At 38.8% G+C, this 24,675-nt stretch overlaps 1 protein-coding gene across 2 annotated transcripts in view; it reads right to left on the bottom strand.

Annotated features, from left to right (window-relative positions):
* The window catches only part of ITGA2 (integrin subunit alpha 2), a 93,566-nt gene that overhangs the window by 18,097 nt on the left and 50,794 nt on the right, over window positions 1-24,675 (bottom strand). For both annotated transcript variants that reach the window (XM_070246825.1, XM_005604279.4), the window contains 16 exons: window positions 23,625-23,775; window positions 23,184-23,349; window positions 20,980-21,056; window positions 19,210-19,348; window positions 17,936-18,081; window positions 16,117-16,260; window positions 13,739-13,942; window positions 12,876-13,012; window positions 10,436-10,575; window positions 6,994-7,145; window positions 4,653-4,763; window positions 3,987-4,069; window positions 3,409-3,550; window positions 2,196-2,288; window positions 1,526-1,602; window positions 1,353-1,436 (listed from right to left, as the gene is read on the bottom strand). In XM_070246825.1, the coding sequence (XP_070102926.1) occupies window positions 1,353-1,436; window positions 1,526-1,602; window positions 2,196-2,288; window positions 3,409-3,550; window positions 3,987-4,069; window positions 4,653-4,763; window positions 6,994-7,145; window positions 10,436-10,575; window positions 12,876-13,012; window positions 13,739-13,942; window positions 16,117-16,260; window positions 17,936-18,081; window positions 19,210-19,348; window positions 20,980-21,056; window positions 23,184-23,349; window positions 23,625-23,775 (2,046 nt within the window). The remainder of the gene's footprint in view (window positions 1-1,352; window positions 1,437-1,525; window positions 1,603-2,195; window positions 2,289-3,408; window positions 3,551-3,986; window positions 4,070-4,652; window positions 4,764-6,993; window positions 7,146-10,435; window positions 10,576-12,875; window positions 13,013-13,738; window positions 13,943-16,116; window positions 16,261-17,935; window positions 18,082-19,209; window positions 19,349-20,979; window positions 21,057-23,183; window positions 23,350-23,624; window positions 23,776-24,675) is intronic.

Consider the following 24,675-nt stretch of genomic DNA (forward strand, 5'->3'; position numbering starts at 1 on the left):
AAAGCTGTATTAACAAAAAGCATTTAGGATGAGAAAGAATCATTATGAGTAGGAAGAAAAAAATTCAGATAATGTGGTCCTATCAATCTCTTTGGCTGCATTTGTCTTAAATTACTTATTTTAGCAACCGAGGGTGCTTTGCAATCTGCAGTTACTGATTAATTTTTAAGGGATGGATGACTTGGCTGAACTCGGTTTCTGCTTTTACCGTTTGCGACTCACTTGATACAGAAGCATTCTTTTCATCTTCGCTCATGTGTCTCAAGCTCTAGACAGAATGACACATTTTCCTTTTTGTTTTTGCTCAGTGACCTTTTGGATGATCTACACTGTCCATGCTTTTACGGGCTGGACTGATGTGGTGGGAGTTAGAGAAATCTGTCGTCACTGGACACTTGGCAGCCTGGCTTCTTGGGAACACACTGCTGCATGTTTTCCAGGGGTCAGTGATCTGGGCTGGGAAGCTGCCTTAGTGGCTCACCAGGTAGAGAATTCTGGTTCCCAGGCTTGGAGGTGGGCGTCACCGGCAGCCTGTGTTCTGCCTAGCTGTCCCCCACTGTGTCTGAGTCCATGAACCCACTTCACTTCTAAGTGGGAGTGACGTTGATGATACCAACCTATTAGCACCTGTGGTGTTTACACGTTACTCACTTCTCCAGACACTTGTCTCCCTCAGCAATTCAAGATATTCAAGACTGGTATCAGTGAGGACCCTTCCGGCCAGTGCTCTCAGGTTTACTTGCTTGGGGCAGGTAAGAAAAGGGAACAAAGCATTTCTTTGTGGATGACCTCCTTTGCAGAATGCCTCATTGCCTCCTGGTTGGAAGAAACTCCTAAGCTGTTATGTCAGGAATTTTCCACCCAAAAACTAATTTTCTGTGACTCGTTTGAATATTCCTGATGGACCTACCATGTGCAAAGCTTTGTGTTTGGGGCTTCAGTGTCCAGGAATGGGGCTATCACTTGATATCTCACGTGGACAGTAGGAAATAGGCACGGAGAAGAAAGTGGTGGCAGCTCCTCAGCACCCTAAGAGTTCTGCTTGGACATCTTGGGAAGCATTGCAGCTCATCTGAGGGCCTGCAGGGGAGTTTCCCCTTGGTCTGTGGCAGAAGGGTTATTCCCCTGCCTTTCTAGCATTACTCTCAGTCAATAAACCTAAAGAGTCGCTCAAAGTTCCCCTAGGGACCAGTTTGTCTCTAGACTTCTGTTTTAGTTGACAAGGGAGAAATATTTTAATTCAAATTCTCCAGTTAAGACTGAGCATATAAAGGACTTGTTTAGTCATGAGCCAAATGTGCTATGAACTGGAGTGATGTCAGAGGTCACAGGCCATGCATTATTTCACCTACCTTGTTATGTGAATATCAGCATCATACAGCAGAGGAATTTTGAAGTTGGCTGAATTATCTGCCTTGTTTTCTTCATGGCTTTCACTATTGAAACAAAGGTTAGAAAATTACTTAAAGAGAAATATTATAAAAGCTATCATCCATCATCAGTGTATGACTTCATTATGTTTTACCTCATGGCTTGGAAACTGACAGATGCCTGATTCTGAAGGTTTTGAAGATTGAAGTCGAAGTTAATAGTAAAAGTCACCTACACACAAAATTGAAATTCATCAGTTTATGATGATTTGTACTCAGGGGCAAACATGAAAAAAAGCTTCCCATCAAAGTAAACTCACTCTAATCTGATTCTGAATTTGATATACCTTAAGTTTCAGATTTGTAGACTTTTTATTGGCCCACCTTGCTTTAGCATGCCTCATCTTTAGAATTAGAGAGGCTTAATCAGCTGACAGATATAAGCCATCACATCAAAGGTACAAATACTTGTCTAAATTTGAAAGCTTTGTGTTCATGTAAAGTTTGCTTACCAGGGGTTAACAAATGACATCTGCGACTCTGTACAGCACTTTGACCAATGTGGGTCAACGTATTCAGAGAAAAAGAACTTTCCATGTTGTATGTGCTTTTTGGAACGAATTGCACGGGGAGGGGGAATCTCCCTTTTATTAACAACTTAAAGAAAACGTTCAAGTATTTAAACACTTCCCCTAAATATGCAGCCAGTTATTTCATGATGCCTATCAAAAGATGATACCTAATCAAGAAGATGGTATGTTGGTGAAGTGACACTAGGGCCAAGGAGGGGGTAGTGTGCATTTGAGGATGAAATGCACATTATACCTTTTGTTTTCTCTTTAAAGCAGGGTAGCCTACATCACAGGTAACAGACTTCTGAGATGAAGCAACCTGGCATGTTACTTCCGTCCCATCAACCTGAATGAGACCAAGGAAACAATAATCAATTAGTAAATAATGTGTGTGTGTATGCATATACATGCTAAAGGATGTATAAACCACCTGGACATTTTAGCAGTGAGGTTGGTTCACACTAAAGTAATTTATTGTCTCCCAAGACTTGAAAATCTTGTATTGTCCAGGTGGCTAATATACTATTTTTATTGCCAAGCAGGACATGCAACAAGCCAAAGGAGAGGTCAAATACTGGAATTTCCCCCCAGAAATAAATCATAGTTCTTATATTTCAAAAGCACAAAATAACTTTAATCCAGTATTTAGAAATGCTGTCTTCAATACATACCCGTGAAATTCGTAGTGTCAAGAGAAGAAAACAAAATCATATGTTGGTGATTATCTATATTTTAAATAATTTCAGGAATCTTTTTTAGTTTTCCTTAGGCTTTTTTCCTCTTTAAAACAAGAAGTTGCCATTTGGCACAGGAAATTTAAATACTGAAGTCAGAATAGGTTTAGAACACTAAATTTATAAGTTCACATTGATGTTACGCTAAATGAAACCATTTTTTAATCCTTTTATCAAGTAGCAAATTTGGAAAAGTCTCAGCTTTTCCTTTCTCTCCTTTTCATTGCTGAAAAGTGGCAGAGGCGGGACCAGGGGGCCATTCATGGTCAAGTGTGTTCCTGGTATAGTGATCAAGTCAACATGATTAACTGCCCTCGCTGGAATGCATCATCTTGGCAGCAGCAAGACCTGTGGTTACAAAGCTCAGGCTGAGCTGTGGGACTCTCATTTCTCAGAGCAAGTGCAGCTCATAGCATCTGTGCAGCATGATGGAGCCTCATCACACAGATGGCTGGAGAAGAGTTACGGTAGTGTCTGGCTACGGCTGCCAAGTCCGAGGGCAAAGGAAAAACTGACCCAAGCTGTGAAGCAGAACTGGGCTAGCTACAGAGCCAGGCTGTGTTCTCATGCGGCTTAACTAGCTGGGAGCCCCAAAGTTAGGACTGATCACACCGAGGGTTGAGCTGCTTCTTCAGACAACACAGAGGATGTGGAGATTTGAATATAAGGAAGACGGTAATTGACAGGGAGTAGTAAACACAGCAGCGGTCAGCACAGGGTGCCATCACATACCGGCATGGACCAGGAAGCAAAAAACAAATTTTCTGAAAAATCAACAACAATTCCAGCGTTGTATGCACTTTCCTTTTTGTTTTTCAGTGTTACTGAAAATGTTAACCTTTTGTTTTGGTTGCTGACAATAAAGGGTTGTTCTCTGTTAAAAGGAAAAAGGAAAAAAACAGTCATTAAGGTAAAAAAAAAAAAAAAAAAAAGGCCAGTATTCAAATATGTCACTTATTTCCAAAATAAACTCTTTAGATTTATTTGGAAGACTGAGAAATTGCTTAATAATAAACTATCTTCATAGTAAACTGATATTGACAATGAATAAGTAAATTCTATTAGATTCTTTTCTTTGTGGCTTTTAATCACAATGCAGGGAAAGGAATCATCCAAAAATATAAATGGTTTTATATTTCTTATTGTTTTACTCCTATATGGATGGTAGAAATTGAAATTTAGATTTTAAAGATCTTTATTAGTTATGGATGTTTCTTTTGTAGAAAAAATTCTCCATAAACATTCATTTGAATAAAGTAATCTAATGTGTCTTTGATTTATTTTACATTGAACTTTAAAGTAAAACTTACTGAGAAGCTGGCAGCTGTTGGACATGTAGAACTAGATCAGAGATGCAAATTCCATCATCACCACAGTCTTTGTGGAAAGGAATCTACAAAAAAGCGAAAACAACCCCTGACATTCACTCCTGAGTTAAAAAAGGAAATTGTGGAAAAATACATATAGTATTATTCCATTTACATAAAGTTCAAAACCACGCAAAACTAAACAGTGTTTTAAGAATATATACATGTTTAGCAACATCAGAAAGAAAAGCATCGATAAATGCAAAATTCAAGACGATGATTTGCCTGGGGAGCAAGATGAAAGTGGATGTGACGGGGGCGGGGAGTGATGCGGAGAACTTCATAGGTTATTGGTAACATTTTATCTTTTAAGTGGGTAGTGAGCACAAGGTGTCACTTTCTTGTTATTTACTTCTTCAACAAATATTTACTGAACACCTGTGGTGAGCCAGGCACTGCTCAAGGAGCTGGGAATAGAGCAGTGAGCAAGTAAGACAAAAATCTCTACCTTCACGGAGCCTAAATGCTGATGACCTTTACACATAAGTGTATTTCATTTAGAAAATTAACAATTTAAAGGCTATGTCCTACACATCTTTCAAATGCTACTGCAGTGACAGTGAATTGTGTTAGCAAGTCTGAATTCCAGGAAGGACAGGCCATACTTACACTGAAGACCTTGGCAGTCTCAGAGTAAGCTTCAAGGGCAGGGCTAGTGCCAGGGTTTTCCAGACTAATGTTCACACACAGACCCAAAGAGTTGACAACATCTGAAGGCTCCTGAACGCACAGACACACAGTCAGTTTATAGGGCACGGCAGGTTCAAAACAAGAAAATGACCACAAATGTGTTTACAATTAAGAACACAGTCCACCCTCAATGACGTAGAATATCTTTGTTTTGAATTTTCAAGATTCTTACTGCTTCGCTTCTGTCCTAATTCTGCTCTTAGCCTCTCCACTGCTAAGAAACTTAGAGACTCGGGTTCAGTAAAAATCAGAAGCAGCAATTCTTAGTTAAGCTGATCAATCTCATTATTTATACACAAGTGATTACAAATATTTAGATTATATGTCCAGTTTTAATGCTCAAAAGACCCCTACGTCAGTGCCAGCTCTTGGGTTGTTGGCTACGTCCTTCCGATTCCTATCGCCAGGATTTAAGAGTCCTTAGGTGTCCTGACCAAATATTTGGACGGGAATATTATGACCTAGAAGGGAAGGTGCCCAGGGCTGGCTGCCAGGCAGTGGACAAGAGGACTCTCTTCCCTAGTCAGAACCTAACTCTGCTCTATAAAACCAGGTAAGGTGATTCCCACATCTGAATCCAAGCTCCCCAATTTCTGGCCCTAGTTGACTGTTCGAAGCTGCTCTGCTCCTTGCACATGTAAAATGATGCATGTATTACTGAACAGCCAGTAAAGCCAGTGCTACTCAGCTACAAGTACAACTTCTCCACTTGGCCTTTAACATAGAGGGTGGAGAGTATGCAGTGTTCCAGGAGGCATGGGCTGCTTCCAGCCTTTGAGGTTTCTCGCCTGTTGAAAAATGTAGAAATCCCAAAACAGGGTTGTAAGTGTCATCTAGCAATCTTCTTACAAACATCTTTCCAGTTCTTGTCAGGAAAGAACAATGTCTATACAAATGACAAACCCTAAAAATCGAATTTGCCTTTTTGTAAGAAACGATATCTTCATTTTCACTTAGTCCATTCACAGGCAGGACTTACTCCTGTCTTGAGTCCTTTGGAGGGGCCTGCCTACCTGGATGGTTTCCTGGCTATAAGGGAACGCTTCCTCAGCTGGCTGCAGGGTTGGCACATAGAATGGACTTTGGTATCGATATCAAATGTGGTGTGTTAACTGAAACAATCTCTCTTAGCTGGCCAAAATAACACATACCTTCTGAAAACTTCACAAGTACACATGAGAGTGAACAGGATTTAAATATGAACAAGAGTCTGGCTGTGTTCATTCCCCCACAATGGATTACACGTGTAATTTCATCTACCACTTAGCAGGGATAGGAAAGAATGAAAGCTGGCTTCTGTTCCTTTAAAGAATCTAAATAATTGGCACCTTAACAATGAAAAAAGCCCAGGCCTTCAGAAACAAGAAACCTTCAACTTGAGCAAAACTCAACTGATTTTAATTCATCTAACCATTAACTTTATACTTAGCATTTCTTGAGATCTCTGTCCTACCCATCTACATCAAAAATATCTGGAGTGGTCCCTTAAATCTGCATATTCCTTGGACTTTCAAACCCAAATTTCTGGTGGTAGAGACCCAGAATATGCATTTTATAAAAATTTCCTTGCAAATTCTTATGCATCTTAACTCTAAGAACCATATTCTAGGAAAGTTCTTAAACAGCTCTTTTAAAAATAGTTTCTTGAGTAAAGTATACTTTCAACATTGTTTCTAGGGGGAAATATTCATATAATTTATAAAATCAATTTCCTGTTGGAAGTGTTCTCCTGAGAGGCATTTTTCCTACTTGGGAGATTTTCAAAATCCATGTGGACTCTAGAAATTACGGCATAAGATTAGAGCAAATAATTTTAACCTCACAAGCTACCATCCTTCACCTATATTAATATAAAACCAATAGTAGAAATCATAATTGGAATTGTTCTTTTTAGTAGCCTAAAAATGAATAAAATTATTCCCTGATAGGAAAATGTCAAAATAAAATTTATCATCAACTAAAAGTTCTCCCTGCTAAACATTTAAGAAGGTATCGTGTCTTTGATTTCTTTCAGAATTTTATTTTTAGCTTTTAGTTGCAATCCCAAATAAAATTTAATACTACTAACTTGTATAATAATAGAATGTGACCATATATATTAATATATAGGAAATATGCCTCCTGTTCGTAGAATTAGACAAGACAACCATTATTTAAAAGGGCAAGCATTTCCTAATTCATAAGCTTCCATTTTGGATTTTCACCATTCATTAGTCTTTAAGAAGAAATGAGAGATAAAGGGACGACTCTGAGGCCTCACCTGTATGTGGATGATGTACTCAGAGCAATTCTGAGCTTGACTTACTATCATATTCTTCCGTAGGTACCTTTCATTGTTTTCTTTAAATAAACCCCTGGAGGTTACTCTGGATGAGTATAGATCTGCATCAAGTGTGATGTTATATGTAATGGCTATGGTAAAAATCATAAAGAAATGTTATTACAAAAAACTTCTACGGATAAAGCATCCCTGCTTTATTGTGTCTTATGGGGTGAAGTCTCTGACTTCAAGGACATAAAAACCAGTCTTTACATTGATGGATTGTGAGCCGTGGACAGCCCAGGACATTTGTAATTCTAGCTCTGGTGTGATGTATGTGACTGTGGATACAAAGAAATGTGATTCAAAGAGATGTGGCTTGAAGCAGTGGAAAGAAAACTGGACTTGCCACCAGGAAATCCACTGAGTGGAGTTGGTCAAATTGCTCTCTCAAACATAGATTTCATCATCCACAACATGGTGATATGAAAAGCAAAGGAACAGTTCTTGAGTGCCTCCAAGTGAACGTATTCTCATATGTTATCTTATACAAGTTTGGTGGTAAACCTGGAAAGTCGGTATTATTATCCTATTTTTCTGATAACGAACAGAATGAAAGAGATAAAATAATTCACCTCAGTTCACAGTGAGGGCATGGTCAGAAATAAAATTTGGGTAATTTTGAAATCAGAGCCCATGTTCTTGCTGTTTCTACGCAGTTATGAGGATTAACTGTTTTTTGAGGAGTAACTGAGACACTCTAAGTAAGCATGTATCGTGCCTGGCCCATTCTAGATGCTCACACGGGGAAAGGCATGCAACGCTGCAGGAGTAAGAAATGAATGAGAAAGACTTGGTTTGAATCCTGAGTCCACTGCTTGCAAGCTTTAGGTAATTTGCTTAACCTCTCTGAACCTCCATTTCCTTATCTATAAAACAGAGACAATAATACTAACCCAGAGAAATGGAAACGAGAAACATATGTGATAAAAACTGATGTCAGGAGCCAACGTCTGAACTATTAGGAAGTTCAGCTAAAGTCTGCTGGCCTCATGTCCAAAACTGAGAGCGAAGATCAGATACTATTCCCAGCATCAGCTGCCTTATTTGGGGTTACTCTATCTTATTTTATTACTTTCAATATTTTAAAGGTTGCATATACTTCCAAAAACATTAATTCTACATGTTACCTTTAAAATATCTATTAGAAGTGTTGTATAATTTTTCTTGCTCCAATGACTTAATGAGGTTAACAAAGATAGACAAAATATGAGAATCAAATGAACTAAAAATAGGTGGTGAAAATAATACAAAGGATACATAACGGCAGGGAGGTGAGTGTAGCTAGGACAAAGTCAGTACACTTGATAATACTATTTCAGTTTTTTCAAGCAGCTTGGTAAAAAGGATATATAGTCACATTGGCAATATATTAATTTTCTATGTTATTCACTTTAAACTGGAGTGTGCCCCTGATGCAATAAAGACTAGAGACCATATACTTTATAATTCACTTTTCAAATTTGTGAAGATAGGATTCATGTCTTATATACTATTATTGCCAAGCAATTAAGTGACAAATGGACATGAGTGTGTGGACCTGAAGGCCAAGGAAACGGATTCAAAGGTGCCCAATAGCAAGAGACCCTGGACAACGAGTGGAAGGGAATTTTCTGAAAGCAGAAAGCCCCTTTCAAGTGTGCGGCAACAGAAGGGGTGGAGAACAGTCAAAAGTGGAAGGAAGACACATGAGGTGAATCCAAGCTTCGGGGCCAGGAGAGGTGACCAGCCAGCCATTTCTGCCAACGAATATATTTTCCAAATTAATCTTTTAGGCAGACTAGCCACTTCATGCTTTTCCCCCCAGCCTTATTGAGATATCATTGACGTATAACCTTGTGTAAGTTTAAGGTGTATACGGCATAGTGATTTGATATATGATATATGTATATATTGCAAAATGATTACCACGATAAGCTTAGTTAGCACATCCATCACCTCACACAGTTACGATTTTTTTTTGTGGTGAGAACTTTAAAAATCTACTCTCTTGGCAACTTTCAAATATACAATACAGTATAGTTAACGATAGCCCCTACACTGTACATTACAGCTAGCCACTTCATATTTATATGGTAATGGTTTTTGACTCAACTATCACGGCTGCTCATATGGGTGTGCTACAAGGCAGGTCTGTGAGATGTGCTCCTCAGAAGTGGGTCAGTGTTTAACACCTGAAAGGAAAAATGTCAGATAGACACGACAAGTAGGAAAATAAGGAAAGTGTGCCAAGATGTGGATCTAACTTCTGCTTTGTATTCTTAACCTATTTATTTCTTGGTATGAATTATGACAATTAACCTGCCTCCAAATTTGTATTTGTTTTTTTGGTGAGGAAGATTGTCCCTGAGCTAACATCCATGCCAATCTTCCTCTATTTTGTGTGTGGGACATGACCTCAGTGTGGCTTGATGAGTGGTGCATAGGTCTGTGCCCGGGATCCGAACCTGTGAACCCTAGGCCCCTGAAGCGGAGCACACGAACTTAACCACTACGCCACCAGGCCAGCCCCTATATTTTCAATCTTTAAGTTTATTTGTTTACTACTTAATGAAATACCTGTAGGAACTACAGGTTTCTGAAGTTGGCGACCCAAGCCTGATGGAAAGATTAGGCCCCATGAAACAGCCGCAGATGAAAGAAGGTAGCGTCTACTCATGTGCTGAATCAACCACTACATATGGAAGGGGCAGGAGAGATGCAGGGGAGATGAAGCGGTTAGAAAAGACTTCAGAGAGGACGTGAGACCCTGAAAGACAACTTGGCCAGTCCAAGAGAGAGACAGTGACAATTCCTGCTGACATTTGCCCATGGTTTTCTTCATTCTTTTCTGATGATAGGACACATTTCAGACTTTTACTCACATCTCTGGATTACTTTGAAAATTTAAAACACTGGGCACAAATTATATATTGTTTTATATTTTCTCTCTCATTATTTCATGCTTATTAATTCCTCAAGAGTAGGAATAATATTTGATACTCGTACTGAACACACCCTGTCTTGATCACGGTATAGCCAGCACATGGTGTACTCATTTAATACGGGCTGTGGTCCAGCGTAACCTGCGTGCCCAAGGTTTTCAGTAAGGGACCTGTGGGTAAGAGGAACTCAAAGGACAGAGTTGGGAGAGCCCATGATTATGCCATAGAGCTTACAACTCTCTGCAGCAGAACGTTAGCTTCTAGAGACGACAGAGGGAGATGCACACAAACCTTCCATGCCTAGCTAGCCATTCTCAGGCACCTCTGTTGTGCGGTAATTTAAATGTCGGCAAGACCCTAAATTCCTTTGGTCTACCAATCCAAAGTATAGGTTATATTCAAGACTAAAGCCCTACAGGCAAACCTATGTCCATACAGATTATTTTAGGTCTACTCACCCACTTGACTGTTTTGCTTAGTAGGTCTAAACTTAGCACTGAAGCACAGTTTGAGGCTTATCTCAGCGTTCTTGTTGAACAAAGTGATTTTTTCTGGTGTGAATGAAGCGTCTACAGATACATCAGCAATACTCTGTGACCTGAAAGACATAAATGTAAACAGGGGGACATTATTGCCGAGTGCACATATTATAAACTCTGTATAGGGGACCCCGTGCCAGCATTATATAATTATCCTCTCCACTCTCTATCTAAGCACTTCAGCAGCGTTTTTTCTTTGAAAGCTCTAAGATGGCAGGTAGGGATAACGTCTTTTTTGTTTGTGACCGTACTACCAGCACAACCCACATTTAATCTTTTTAGTCTAATGAACACACGCATGAGCCCAGGACGGGAGCCTGCAACTTCTTCGTAAGTAAAGTACGAAGTCGTGGTCCCTGTTGTGTTTTGCCAGCTGGAAGCCATGATATTCACTCCTCTCACAAAGGGATGGGAGAGAGCAGGTGGCAAAGGCGGGTGGCAGGCGGAGGAGTGTGATCGTGGCTGCTTGCTGTTGCCTCAGTGGCTGGCAGTGATTCCTGGAAGTGTGGCATATGGCCGTGATGGTGGCAACTAGCCGGATGCCAGGAAATGGCTGAGGAGTCCATCTCAGGCAGGGTGCTGCAGATTTCTGACTCTGGTTCAGCCCTTTAGACATCTGAGGGGCTTTCACATACACATGGCCTCATTTGCTCCTATAACACTCCTGCGAAATAGGTAGAACAAATGTTTTCTCCATTTTATCAATGAAAAGTCTGAGACACAAAGTCATTTGGTAACTTACCTGTTTACTGAGTAATAGTTAGCAAGTGAGAAATTAGAATCCATGGTCTCCTAAGACCTTGGCCAGTGGAATTTGTATTTCTTCATTAATGACCCCTTGTGCACACCCTCAACTATTTACAAAGCAGCAAGCAGAACTAGTAACATCACTGTTTTGAAAAATACCATAGCAAGATCGAAAACATTTTCTCTTCATTTTAGGTACCACTTGAAGGACTTGAGGCAACTGAAAAATTATTTCAATAGTTAATCATGTATCTATCAGGCCCCCTGATAAGCAGTCATAAAATACCTAATAACAAATGCAACACGGCCTCAAACTTACAAGATCGAAAATGTCTATGCGAATGTTTTTTTAAAGTCAATCTCTTTGAGAGGCTGAGCACTTATCCCGGTGGATATGACATTGATTTAAATTATTTTGTAAACTTGTTTTTGAAAAATTATTCTCAGGAAGTTCCCCAGAAAATCCTTATAGGAATGTGACCTCAAAATGGCATTAACTTAGCTTGACTCATCACTTCAATAAATTAATTTGATTCCATGTGTCTTGACTATTTTGAAGAATCAAATTCACCTTCAAAGAAACAAGTTTAGCCATCACTGACTGTATTAAAAGGGTGTCAGAGTATAGTAAGAATATAACCCACCAAGGACAAAGCCTCTGGGATGGCTACAGGCTGATGTAAAAATCAGTCATATAATTATGTTCTCACAACTTGTATTTTTCTAATGGTATGCTACTCTTAACTGCTTTTATTCAGTAAATACATTTTCTTATTTTTCAAAGTCTTAAATATTATCCTTGAGTTTTATTTTTTCCACATAAAGCTTTCATTAAAATGATGCATTAAAAACACTGCATTTCATCCTTTAAAAGCACAAGTGAGATAGTGTAAATAGTATCACTAAACTCAGAAACAACACAATATCAGTGTGTAATGTTTTCTATTCTTGATACATTTGGACATGTAAAGCACATTTTTCAACAGAAATGAATGAATGAATGGCTACACTATGTTTTCTTGGGGACTCTTGATCAAATTCTCAATTTCTTTCTGATTCCACTCCCTACCATCCCAGTGTATTTATTTTTGTCCTTGAACCACATGGCCCTTGCATTCCTTACTGTTCCCCCTGCTCTTCAACTCCTTCTGAGGTCAACGAGAGGTCAGCTAAACCTAAATAATGGCTTCTGGTTTATGACTAATAGTTTCAAAAGATACCTTATAGCCACATGAGAAGTTACATTTTACTTGTGTGGTCTGAGTGTTCAGTATTTTTAAGACATTCTCATGAGGCTTCCTTTCTGTGAGCTGAGGCAAGGCTATTTGGAAGATAATATTCAAAAATATCCTGGATACCATTTCAAAGGCTTTGTCTTTTCTATGCACTTTTTCTGCTCACCAGATGGAGAAGAGAAACTCGATTCTAATGTTAAGCAAATATTTGTTTTCTCTCACTAGGAAAGACATATTTCTTCCTTTATGCAAACTATGACACATAAACGTCCTAGAGTCTTATATAATGCACGAGGGCATTGCCACCACACCAGCACAGCAATCTCAGCAGGTCGCTTTTTAGTTAGCTAGGTTGTGTCTGGCTCTCACTGACTCACCAGAGCTGAACCACTTGTCCAAAGGCACCAACGGACACATCGGTGATGGAATCTCCGTTTAAATCTTCATGGCCATCCACGGCTCTCCCAAAGTACTGGAGACGGCTCCTAAAGGCTCCGTCGGAGCCCAGGATTTTCTGAAAGAGCAAGTTTGACATGAAATTATAGTGCACAATGAGTGTAACAGAAAAAAGGCAGCTTCTCCATTACATTGTTACAGTCTCCCTATAGCCGTTTTTTTACGGTTTGTTGTTTTATTCTCCAGAAAATTCCATTGATTTCTCAATCACATCTTACGTGATCTGTTTATCATTCCCGCAGCCACATTTTCATCAACGAAACAGCATAAATCTTTTAACATAAAATCACAAGCCAGCACAAAGCAGTGCAAGATCAGTGGACTGGGAAGGAGTTGATGCAAATTCTGGTCCGGATTCCTCGCCTAGCCAGCTCACTTCCTTCAGGCCTTTACTCAAAAGCTGCCTTCTCAGTGAGGCCTTCTTGGTCACTCTTTCAAATACTGATACTTCCCATCCCTGAAAACTTATTCCCTATTTTAGTTTTTTAAAATTTCTTATCATTTACTACTATCTGAATCACTTTATCTTATTTGCTTTTCCTCCGTCTCTTCCACAAGAATGTAAGATCCACAGAGAGCAGAATTTCACCTGTCCTGTTCTTCACAGCATCCCCAGAGTCTACAACAGTGCTTGCTACACAACAGAGGCACAAGAAACATTTGTTGAGTGAATGAATAAAGTTATAATGTAAGAGGGATGGATTGGCTGGTCCGCATGATACTCTCTATTGCTAACACACTGATACTCACTTGTAAACACATCACCATGAAACTCATGGATTACCTGGGAATACTTCAAGCGAATAGTGCCCTCATGACCATTGTAGATGTACACAGCTCCAGAGTTCTGATTTTCCAAAGGCGAGCCTACTATCACGTCATTAAAGCCATCCATGTTGATGTCTGAAAGAGCCGCAATCGCTGAACCAAACCGAGCGTTTTCAACACCATCAGGGCCTTCAAGAAACTGGTGCCAATTCAAAATGCCCTTGCAAAGGGGAAAAGAGGGATGATTAAAGTAAACCTTACAACTTTTATAATTAAAATTCACAGCAAATGATTCCCAAGCCAATTTGCAAACTGTTAAACGTGGATGGGATTTTAAACCTAGAATTCAAAATTCTCTATTTATGATGAGAATTATAAATAAGAATTTTAGTAAGTAAGGTCATAGGATATCTGCTCATAAACCATGGCGAAAGGCAATTCTTTTTACTGAGGCTGAACAACCTACATAAAAGTATCCCTTTCTTTGTCTCCTTTTTTCCCTCAATATTAGGATCTTCACCTGTCTCTAAACCTTTTGATTTAAAATTTTTCTGGTGAAAATCTACTAATATCCAGAATAAAATTAAGGTAAAGACAAAATAAAATAAAACACAATATCTTAATTTAGACCTTTACTTAAAAATTACTGAACAGTGGCATAATTATAATAGTATAAGAGGTGGAAAATGAGTTTGTTAATATCCCATTATAAGAAACAGTAAGTCATTCTGCCCAAAGAAAAGATATTTCCTTATAAAAGACACAGTTGTTTTTTCAGATTTTGAAATCAAGAATGGAAATATTTCATGAGTTCACAAGAAAGCAATGCTCCTCAAGCATGAAACTGGGTCAGTGTGATTCTTTCTCCTCTATAATAATCTTACAAAAAACAATTTGTTACTGAGTTTGATAAGATATTACATCTTCTCATCTTTAATAATTAATGATAATTCAGAATATTTGACATGCAAGAAACATTTAAGAAACTGGGGATTTATTAAATTTTCATACAAGCAGATATGACATTCCCTTATTAAATACTCAATTAAATTCTTCTTCTTCTTTTTTTTTTTTGCTGAGGAAGATTTGCCTTGAGTGAACACCTGTTGCCAATCTTCCTCTTTTTTTTTTTTTGCTTGAGGAAGATTGTCCCTGAGCTAGCATCTGTGCCAATCTCCCTCTATTTTTGTATGTAGGTCACTACCACAGCATGGCCACTGATGAATGGTGTAGGTCTGCACCTGGGAACACAGGTCAGTGAAGAGGAGCACGTCAACTTAACCACTAGACTGTGGAACCGGCCCCTATAGATTCTTTATATGTTTTATAATTGTTTTAATTGCTTCTGTTCAAGGGCTAATTTTTATATTAATTTAAATAAAGTAGGACAAAATATCACAATAGCTAAACATAATATTTCCTACATTAATATCAGCTTCTCTTTTCCCAGCCTTTCCCTTATATAGTCATCTCATTTCTATGTCAACCTGTGCCTTTAATTCTGGTTTTCTTTTCAGGTTTCACTGAGTTGATTATACTTACGTGCACGGATTTAGAGAGTTCAGTCTACAAGGTGGAAAAACTGTGCTTTTCCATGTTAGGGTATGCTAAATCTTATGTGCAAGGACTGGAAATTCCAAGAGCTGGATATATACCTAAATGTTGCACTAAGCAATGGAATTTCCTGGAAAACTAATGTAGAAAGTCTCTGGGATTTATATAGAGGTTTCCAAAGTGCCTGGTACAATTTGCATTTTTCACTGTAAAATATTAACAAGATGGTTTGCTCTATTGTTGTTATTTCTTTAAAGCAAAGAAGAATAATGGGATGAGATACTTGGGAAATACACAGATCTTTGTGTGTGCACGTGCATGGATTTCACAAATGATATGCCTTGAGGCTGGCCCAGTGGCCCAGTGGTTAAGTTCACGTGCTCCGCTTCAGCAGCCCGGGGTTCACAGGTTTAGATCCTGGGGGTGGACCTAAACACTGCCCATCAAGCCATGCTGTGGCAGTGTCCCACATACAAAAGAGAGGAAGATTGGCATGGATGTTAGGTCAGGGCCAATCTTTGTCACCAAAACAAGCAAACAAACAAACCAAGACATGCATTTATAATGACTTTATTTGTATAAGAGAGTATGTATTCAAAAACCTCTCATGGAAAATGGCAGTGCACTATACATGAAACTCTACGTTATGCTTTTTAATGTGATTTTTAAAATTATAACTTCATGGTGACATCCTCACAATGATGAAATATAAACTAGACTATATATGAAAATTATCATTCAAGAATAATGTTTCTTTATTCTTCAAAAATGCAAATTAACTTTTATTTACCAATACTAAAGCAAGTTAAACTGTCAGTTTAATAAATATTTTTTTCTTACCTTTGTGATAGTAAACAAGTAGACTCTTCCTTCCTCTTTCTTTAGGTCATTCATGTACGTCGGTGCACCTACCAAGAGCACATCTGTGATGGCATCTTTATCCACATCCACTGAACACAGCACACTACCAAAATAGGAGCCAATCTGGAGTAATAAAGCATAGTTACCTTAGGATTCCTAGGGTTCATGTACTCCTCACATTACAGTGAACTTTTGTTTACTCATTCCACAATTGAGTATTTACTACCTGAAAGGTGCTAGGAACATAAAGATGGAGAACAGAGTTCCTTCTCTCAGGTTTTAGCACCATCTAACACTTGGTTCTTAAACCTGCATGTGTACAAAAATCGCCAAGAAAGTGTCTTTTAAATACAGATTCCTGAGACCCATTTCCAGAGATACTGATGTACTGTTTAGTGTACTGCCCAGAAAACAGTATTTTAAACAAGCATTCCAGGTGTTGCTGATGCTGGTGGTGGTGTTCTAAGAGAAGCACTTAGAAAGTATGTGAGCGATATTGTAGAGAGAAGTGGGAGAGGAAGACGGAGGTGGAACAAATAATTGTGCTTCCACGGTAAAATATACTGCAATAGACGCAAGCACCAAACGCCGCGAGGCCAGAGCGCAGGGAGTCAGGCAGGCTTAGAATGATTAAGGAGTATTCGAATTGCACCTTAAAAGAGGACAAGGAGTTTTCTAGGTGGAGGGCGTGGGAGAGTACTAGTGACATAAGTGTCCACGGCATGATCTGGAGCAGGAGAGGAGTTCCTGGATAGATTGGGACGGGAGGACTACGTGGTGGGAAAGTGAAGTAAGAGAGGTTGGGAATTTGAATGTTCATCCCATTCAATCAATGTTCAACGCACGCCTATGGGAATGCCTCTTAAGGATTCAGAAACGAACACGAAGTTATTCCTTCCATAACGCTTTCATTGTTTTCCTCAAAATAAAAGCACCCTTTTTAAAAATATTACAGAGGAGGGAAAAGTATGACCATCGCTGGTTTGTGGTCAAGGAAGTCAAAAACTCAGGTCTCCTTACTCCTGGAAAATCCATGGAGACAGTGGGATCAGACTTAATCTCAGAGGAAAGAACTCTGTGGATAGTCAGTTTCTCCAACTCAAGGAAGAAAAGTTTCTATTGGTTGTCAGAGATCAATGACATTCATTTCAAAAATGTGCCAAGCCCGGGGGTCAAAATTGCTTAGTAAGGAAACAGGAGTCTATCGGCTGGGCTTTGTTCTAGTGGGCCATGACTGGGGCTCATCATAGGGTCTAACTCCCAAACTGTCACACATCAGTAGAAAGTAGTAGAGAAGAGAGTGGCTTTACTTCTAGAAATGTCAAAGCCACAGGACATCTTGACAGGCCCAGATGTAGCAGCTCAGTCCTTATAATGCTATACCTCTCCCTTCTTGTTATTTCTTCTCGGCTCCTAGTGGGGGCTTGCCTACAAAGCAGTAGTTAGGTGCCTGTGACTATGACTAAGTAACACCCATGCATTATTCATCTGAGGAGTCAAAAATACGCAATGGGAGGTAACCAAACAGCACAGGCTTTGAGGCCACATGGGATAGAGTTTTAATGACAGCTCAACCCCATGAAAGCTATGTGACCTTAGAAAGGGAGTTAAACTCTCAATCACCTGTCAAAAAGGGATGATAGATCTCAGTATTGTTGGGAAGATTTAAGGAATATTCAAATAAATGCAGATTACAGAGCCAGCCACAGGGTAGGCACTCAATAACTGTTAGCTTTCATTTTTACTGACTCCCCACTCATCCCTAAAATTAATTTCACCTGCTAAACGTGGAATTTACCTGGTCACCTCTGTGAGTCTGAATAATTGTGATGTTGCCGTTCTCATTAACACTGTACAGCACGATCTGGCCAGTATAATTTGCCCGAGGAGCACCAGCAACAAAGTGGACGCCTTTTCCAGTAGAAATTGCAGCCACGGAGTAACCTAGGAGAGAAAGAGTTACAGAGTAGGTACTATGGAATATCTCGGCCAGATAGGCTTGCAAAGTTAGTAGAGATGATCAGAGGTCCTTTTTTGTTAGGTGTGATGAGCAGTTCCTAGCACTCCTGACTACATCACTGAGGCCATATCTTCCTTTTTGTAAGATGAGCTACTCTTGCCCTTTCACCAGCAGCACTGCCCTGTGTTGTGGGACATCGACCTACAAAACTAGTCTTAGATTCTGAGTTGTCCCCATCAGCCATCATGAACCTGGCACCCAGTGAATATTTCTTGAATGAATAACCAAATGAATTTAAAAGGTAATGCTGCACAATAGGAAGAACAAAGGTTGTGGAGTCAGACCGTCTCAGGTTCAAATTCTGGATTTGCCACTTACTAACTTGCTCACCTTTATTATTTACTGACCTTGCTGGCTCTCAAAGGTAAAATGGGGATAACAATACTTCCCTCAGAGGGTCGCTGAAGGATTTAAATGTTTATGTAGATAGAAAAGCCAGCTCAGAAACTGTCCCAGAGTAGGTGCTCAAAATCGGTGGCCGCTTATTATAGAAACAAAAAAATTAAGAACTCTAAAATAATAGAAGACCACACTTACTGGATTGGTTTTTAGGAACTGTTTCCATTTTGGAGAAACACAATCACGTCCCAGGAATAATACCTGTGTGAATTTCATTAAGTATTTATGGGTGAAGACCTGATTGGCAAAGAGGCAGCATAAATATGTGCAATAAGTATAATAATTAGATGATGGTTCAAGAGATTTGCTGAACTGATCCTGAGATTCAACAAGATGATGGTTTAAAGTCAGGGAACTGATGGGCCGTCCCCGTGGCCGAGTGGTTAGGTTCGCGCGCTCGGCTTCGGCGGCCCAGGGTTTCGCCGGTTCGGATCCTGGGTGCAGACACAGCACCGCTCATCAAGCCATGCTGAGGTGGCATCCCACACGCCACAACTGAAGGACCCACAGCTAAAATATACAACTGTGTACCAGGGGTGTTTTGGGGAGAAGAAGAAGAAGAAAAAAGATTGGCAACAGATGTTAGTGCAGGTGCCAATCAAAAAAAAAAAAGGGAACTTAAATTTGCTGAGCCAAATGCTGCTGCGCCTTACCTAAATATGAGCTGTGGTTTCTGTCATGCAGAATTTGGTCAAAGGCTTGTTTAGGAAAGATCAAATGTCCATGAGATGACTCCTGGACAACAGTCCCACTCCAGCCATAAGCTCCCACTGCACCCAGCATCAGAATATCCTAAAATAACCGAAAAATGAAGATCATTCCAACAAACGGCCTTTAAAGCATATGAATGCAGGGTAGGCAAAACAGTGAAATAAACTGCCTAGATTCAAGGAAAAAAATGAAGCATGACAAAGTAAAATTATAAGAATGTATGTTGACATATCTCAGAATTGTTTCAATATGTTTGTGCTGGATAACAAGCCTTCTCATCTTGGCTTTATTTAGTATGCCACATTATATAGATAAATCTTTTTAATAAGCTGTAGGTCGGGAGGAGCACGCAGACATCTTGAAATGTCCATTCAAAGGCGCATATTTGCAAATGCTGAACAGTTATCAGCTTTTAGAAAGGAGTCAGAAGTGAGCCTCCAGTCCCACGGATTCGTAAGAAAAGCTCACGGTTGGATATGAGGCATGTTTGGGAAACAGGAAGTGTGCTGACAGAGGAGGAGAAGGAGGGTGATGCTGCTGTCCCCGGCGGGTCTTGGGGCATTCTATTCTGTTTTCAACACTCTTCTTGACTCCTTCTCAAATTTTCCTCTCTCATCTTGATCCTGTCATCTATTTGAAAACAGCACAGCTACAAAAGTCCATCTATTGGAAGGAAACCCAATTTGAATATTCAAAGCTATAAATCAGCATAGAAGGCAGGGGTAATCAGGAGGAGACATTATTTTTAAGCATTTGATCTTAGATCTTAGAAAACGTCAAAGATACAATTTTGGTTTGAAAAATACAAGCCACTAAGAAAATAACAAATAGGGAAATGATCCATCCCATTTTGAGGATAAGAGAAAACGGAATTAAGCGAGTAATTGTCATAAATCTGGGATTCTGAATCTCAGGTGCAGGAAGGAACTTCAGGGAATGCACAAAAACCTTAGGAAATTGTGTGCAAAATTCTCTGTGTCTGAGTTCATTTACATTTGCTCTGAGGGAAAGACCCATTACTTTTATGAGCATCCTCTAATGATCGGTGATCCAGAAAAAGTTAGCACCTTTTATGGTAGAGAGAAAATAAGCTGTTTCTGGTCCTTTACCCTGCCACTCAAATCCTGAGTTCATCTTGTTCCCTGTTTCCCAGGGTCACCTATGTCTTTGCCCCTTTTACTACTCCGCTCATCACCTGAGTAGAATTAGAATCAGAGGCCTGGATGACAGATGCTTCCGAGAAAGAAGAATGGACTTCTCTGAGCTAAGAAGATTTCTCATTCCATGTTTTTCCTATCTCCTTACTTTTTCAACTATTTTCTGTCTCTGCTCTCAGAAAAAAGAACAGCAAGTCAGAATTCAATGAAGTTATGACAAGAGCTTGTGTTTTTAACAAACTCTTCCACTAGTTAATTGATTCAAAGAGAGTTCCTGCAATGATAATACCTTGAATTAATTCACTGCCTGTCTCCTGGAGTGCTCAAAGTCGTCTTGTATATTATTATTTTTTGTTTCCATACAAAATTCTTGTGAAACAGGGAATGGAAGGCATTGTTAACCTTCATTTTTCAAATGCTAAATCAGCAGAACAAAGAAACGAAATGACTGTGACTAGGACTCAGAAATGTTGATCTTCCTTTATGTAAAGGCCATTGTGCCCAGAAGTGTTAAGCCAAATGACAGCATGGCTGGAAGTTATCTGATATACACACATTTTGAGGAGAGTAATCTGCGCTGAATCCCACTTGTGACATTTCCATCTGGAAGTTGTCTCCTCCTTGAACGGTGCCTGGGGAATGGCAGTTTCAAAAATTACATCACTGTCATCAGTTTTAAATCAAATTTTCAAACATACATGCATGCACGCACACACACATACACACGCACAGTGTTCTGATGTTCGCTCAAAAATCTAGAGCTGGCAGATTGTGGGAGGGAGAAATCACCAAGGAAGTGTTCTAACACATACAGAAATCCACAATACCTCCCAGGGAGGGTTCCAAGTTGGCATTACTCTTGACTAAGCATTAGCATATTTATTTATGAAGTTCCTGATATCAAAGAACCCTCCACGTAGGGGATGAGGTAGGATGAAAACTGAGGTGATGGTCTTTTTCTTTTTTTTTAAATTACTATTACTAGCTGAGAAACTAACTGAATTTTTAGCTTTCAAATATTGGTACTAATAAATGCACAAATATCTCAGATACAGTTGGAGGAGCTCAGCAATTGATCTGTAGTGAAGACTGTGCTGAGAGATATTTCGATTAGGCTTCAGGAACCAGGATTCAAGACTGAGTAGGAATTTTACCAATTGGGAAATTTTTCTACATACATGCTTGCCTCTAGCACTAGCACTGTAAGACGCAATTAGAACTCATTTTCCATACAATGTGGTCAAAATGGTTCCTTTTCACTAATCTTCACAAAAAAGAAGCTAAATTCCTGGACTGCCACATTAGTATAGAGAAGGGAAACTATACAGCATGATACAGTCTCTTGTTCAGAAGGTGTAATTATTTATACAGGATGAGTAGAGATGACTTTTAATAAACCAGAGCAGCGCTCCCCAAAATCCACAATAGCAGATAATACACAAAATCATTTAGACTGCACTGCAATTGTTCATATTCAGGCCACCACAAACAAACAAAATTAACATGGGAGCCAAATAATTTTGTATGATCTCAGAGCACATTAGATTTTGATGATGATTTAAACAACTTAGAAGCACCATGGGATGTTTAAAAAGCAGTAAAATTTTTTGGATAGAGCTTCCCAGTGGATAACCAAGAGATGAAGATTTGACTACAGAAGTAGAAATGAATACTTCATTCATCAAATCCCCTTGGACCCAGCTTGTGAAGCAGTACCTGATACACAGTAGGTGTTCAATAAAATACTCTCCTTATTGCTGAAAGGCATTTGGGTTAACCATCGGGAACCATGGATCATGTGGGACTTGCTACCAACTGGGAAGTGTGTTCCAGTCCTCCACACAGGGAGCTCTTGGACATGTGATATTTCTACACTGATGATACCAGCTCAACACAAGTTGACAAAAGGCAAGTCATATTGTAGAAAAGAAACCATATTGTAACTTTGAATGACCTCTGTTTAATTAACCCAATGCTCTGTAGATTTAACGGCCCCTCCCAGCTGCTACAAGTTGATAACTTTGTTCTTTTGAGTTCCTTAGGAAGGTGATGATGCCAGGGGCAGAGAGTCTATGCTGATAGCCATCATCAATGACAACTGAAAGATCAGGGTATAGGGCTTTGCTCTGGTCTATGACACATATCCAGTAAAACAAAAGACTATCAGGAACTAAGACCAGATGTCTGCCCCCACCTGGAGATCATATGGAGGCCCCACTGGGATCACTGTATTTTTCTAATTTTAAAAGTATTTACACTTGTTGTAAACAAATTGATGAATTTTAGAAATTATATAAAAGTGCAAAAAGGTAAAACATTTTATGATTATAAAAACTATTTTCACAGTGTAAAATGGCAAAACGATTTATAATAGATATTACTAAATTGCCCCTCAAAAAGGTTATACAATCTGTAGTCTTATCAACAGTGTATGAGCTTCTTTGCTGCCCCATAATCTCTTCAAGATGAAACATTACTAATCTTTGTTATCTTTCAGGCACAAAATGACATTGCTTTAATTTATATTTTTAAATAATTACTGAAATTGGGGATATTTTCTTATGTTTATTGGCCATTTGCATTTTGTCTTTTATAAACTACTTATTCATGTTCTTTGTCTATTTTTCCTACTGATGTATAGGAATTCTTTTTATACGTTGGATACAACTTAACATTAATAGGCAAGTATTGGTAATAAAATCAAGAATTCTTGAAAAAAGTTTTCGAAAGAAAACTCATGAAAGAAGTAGTTCTTTTACCTTCGATGCTGAAAATTTGCTCTCCCAATGTCCCAGCCTTTTCTAGTAGGGCTACTTCATCAGACACATTGAAAAAGTACCTTTCTGTTGGAATACTGGCAATTGCTTTAATTTCTTTTATTAAATTTTTAGTGTCAAGGGCGTTTCTGTTTAAGTACCCAAGAACCTTGAAAACAGAGAAAGAAGGAAAAAAGGTCATTACTGCTGTACTAATTTCCCAGTTAGCACTTTCTAGGCTGTTTCTGAAAATAATAAGCCCTCTGAAGACATAAATCAAGCAACATCTCCACATCCCCTTAGCTGACAGGACTGCAAATCAGCAAGAAGCAGAGAGAGAGTAGAAATTTTCTTTTCTATTAAGCCATGAACAGCAAATGAGAAAGTGCAATCTTGGGAAGTTACAAAGGAACATTTACCCAAGTAAAAAGAAAAGCCACTTACTGCTATGCCAAACCTCAGTATATTGTCACTGTTGCACTGATCAATCACGGCTTTCAACATGGAACCATCATGTGATTCACCATCAGTTACAACCACCATGACTTTCGTAGCACCTCGCCGTCCACCAGCGGCTGCTGAATAAGCAGAATCCCTGTGGTGGATAAAATTAAAGACTCACTAGCAAAAGATGAAGGTACTATGTGGACTTCTGCTTAGGTAATGTCATATCAATATAAATATTAAATATAAATATGAAACTTCTTTGAGCATAACCTATTGAGACTTAAAATTTCTCTGTCAGTCTTGGTGACATAACTACATTCTATTTGTAGCTTGTAGAGAAACATATAAAAATATAAATTTTGCTTGGCATTAAAAATAATTTCCATGGTTTCCATGGTGTGTATGTGTTTATGTGTGCGTGTACGTACATGTGTGTGCATTTACATCAGGAACCCTTAGAGTTATCTTCTAATAAGAAAATTAAATTCATTAATATTAATTAACAGAGCAAAGATATACATTCCTTTCATAAACTTTATTCATAGGATCTGCATTTACTTTTTCAATACTAAATTGTTTTTTAAAGTTATAGATATGCATGGTAAAAGAAACTCAAAGCATTGGGAGGGGTGTAAAACAAAATTTGACACCAAGCCACTGTTCCAAAGGTAACCACTCTTATCAGTTCATGTTTACTTCTAGAAAATGTTTTCTCTAGATGTATATGCATAGTCTACTCCTAAAACTTTTATACAAATGGGGGCATATTCTATATAATTGTGTTTCTTTTTGATGCAGATCTTTTCATATCAGTAGTTATAAAGCTCTCCTTTTTAATGGCTGCATAATATTTCATTATTTGGAGGACCCATAGTTTATTTAACCAATTCTCCATTATTGTGCATTTAGGCCATTTTGAGCTTTATAAGTCATGCTGTAATGAACGTCCTTGTGTATATATCTTGGCATACTTTTCCAAATGCATCAGTAGGATAAAATCTTAGCAGTGAAATTATTGGGACAAAGGATTTACACATTTCAAATTTTG

This window comes from Equus caballus, chromosome 21 (genome assembly GCF_041296265.1).
Source record: "Equus caballus isolate H_3958 breed thoroughbred chromosome 21, TB-T2T, whole genome shotgun sequence".
In the NCBI taxonomy this organism is placed as follows: domain Eukaryota; kingdom Metazoa; phylum Chordata; class Mammalia; order Perissodactyla; family Equidae; genus Equus; species Equus caballus.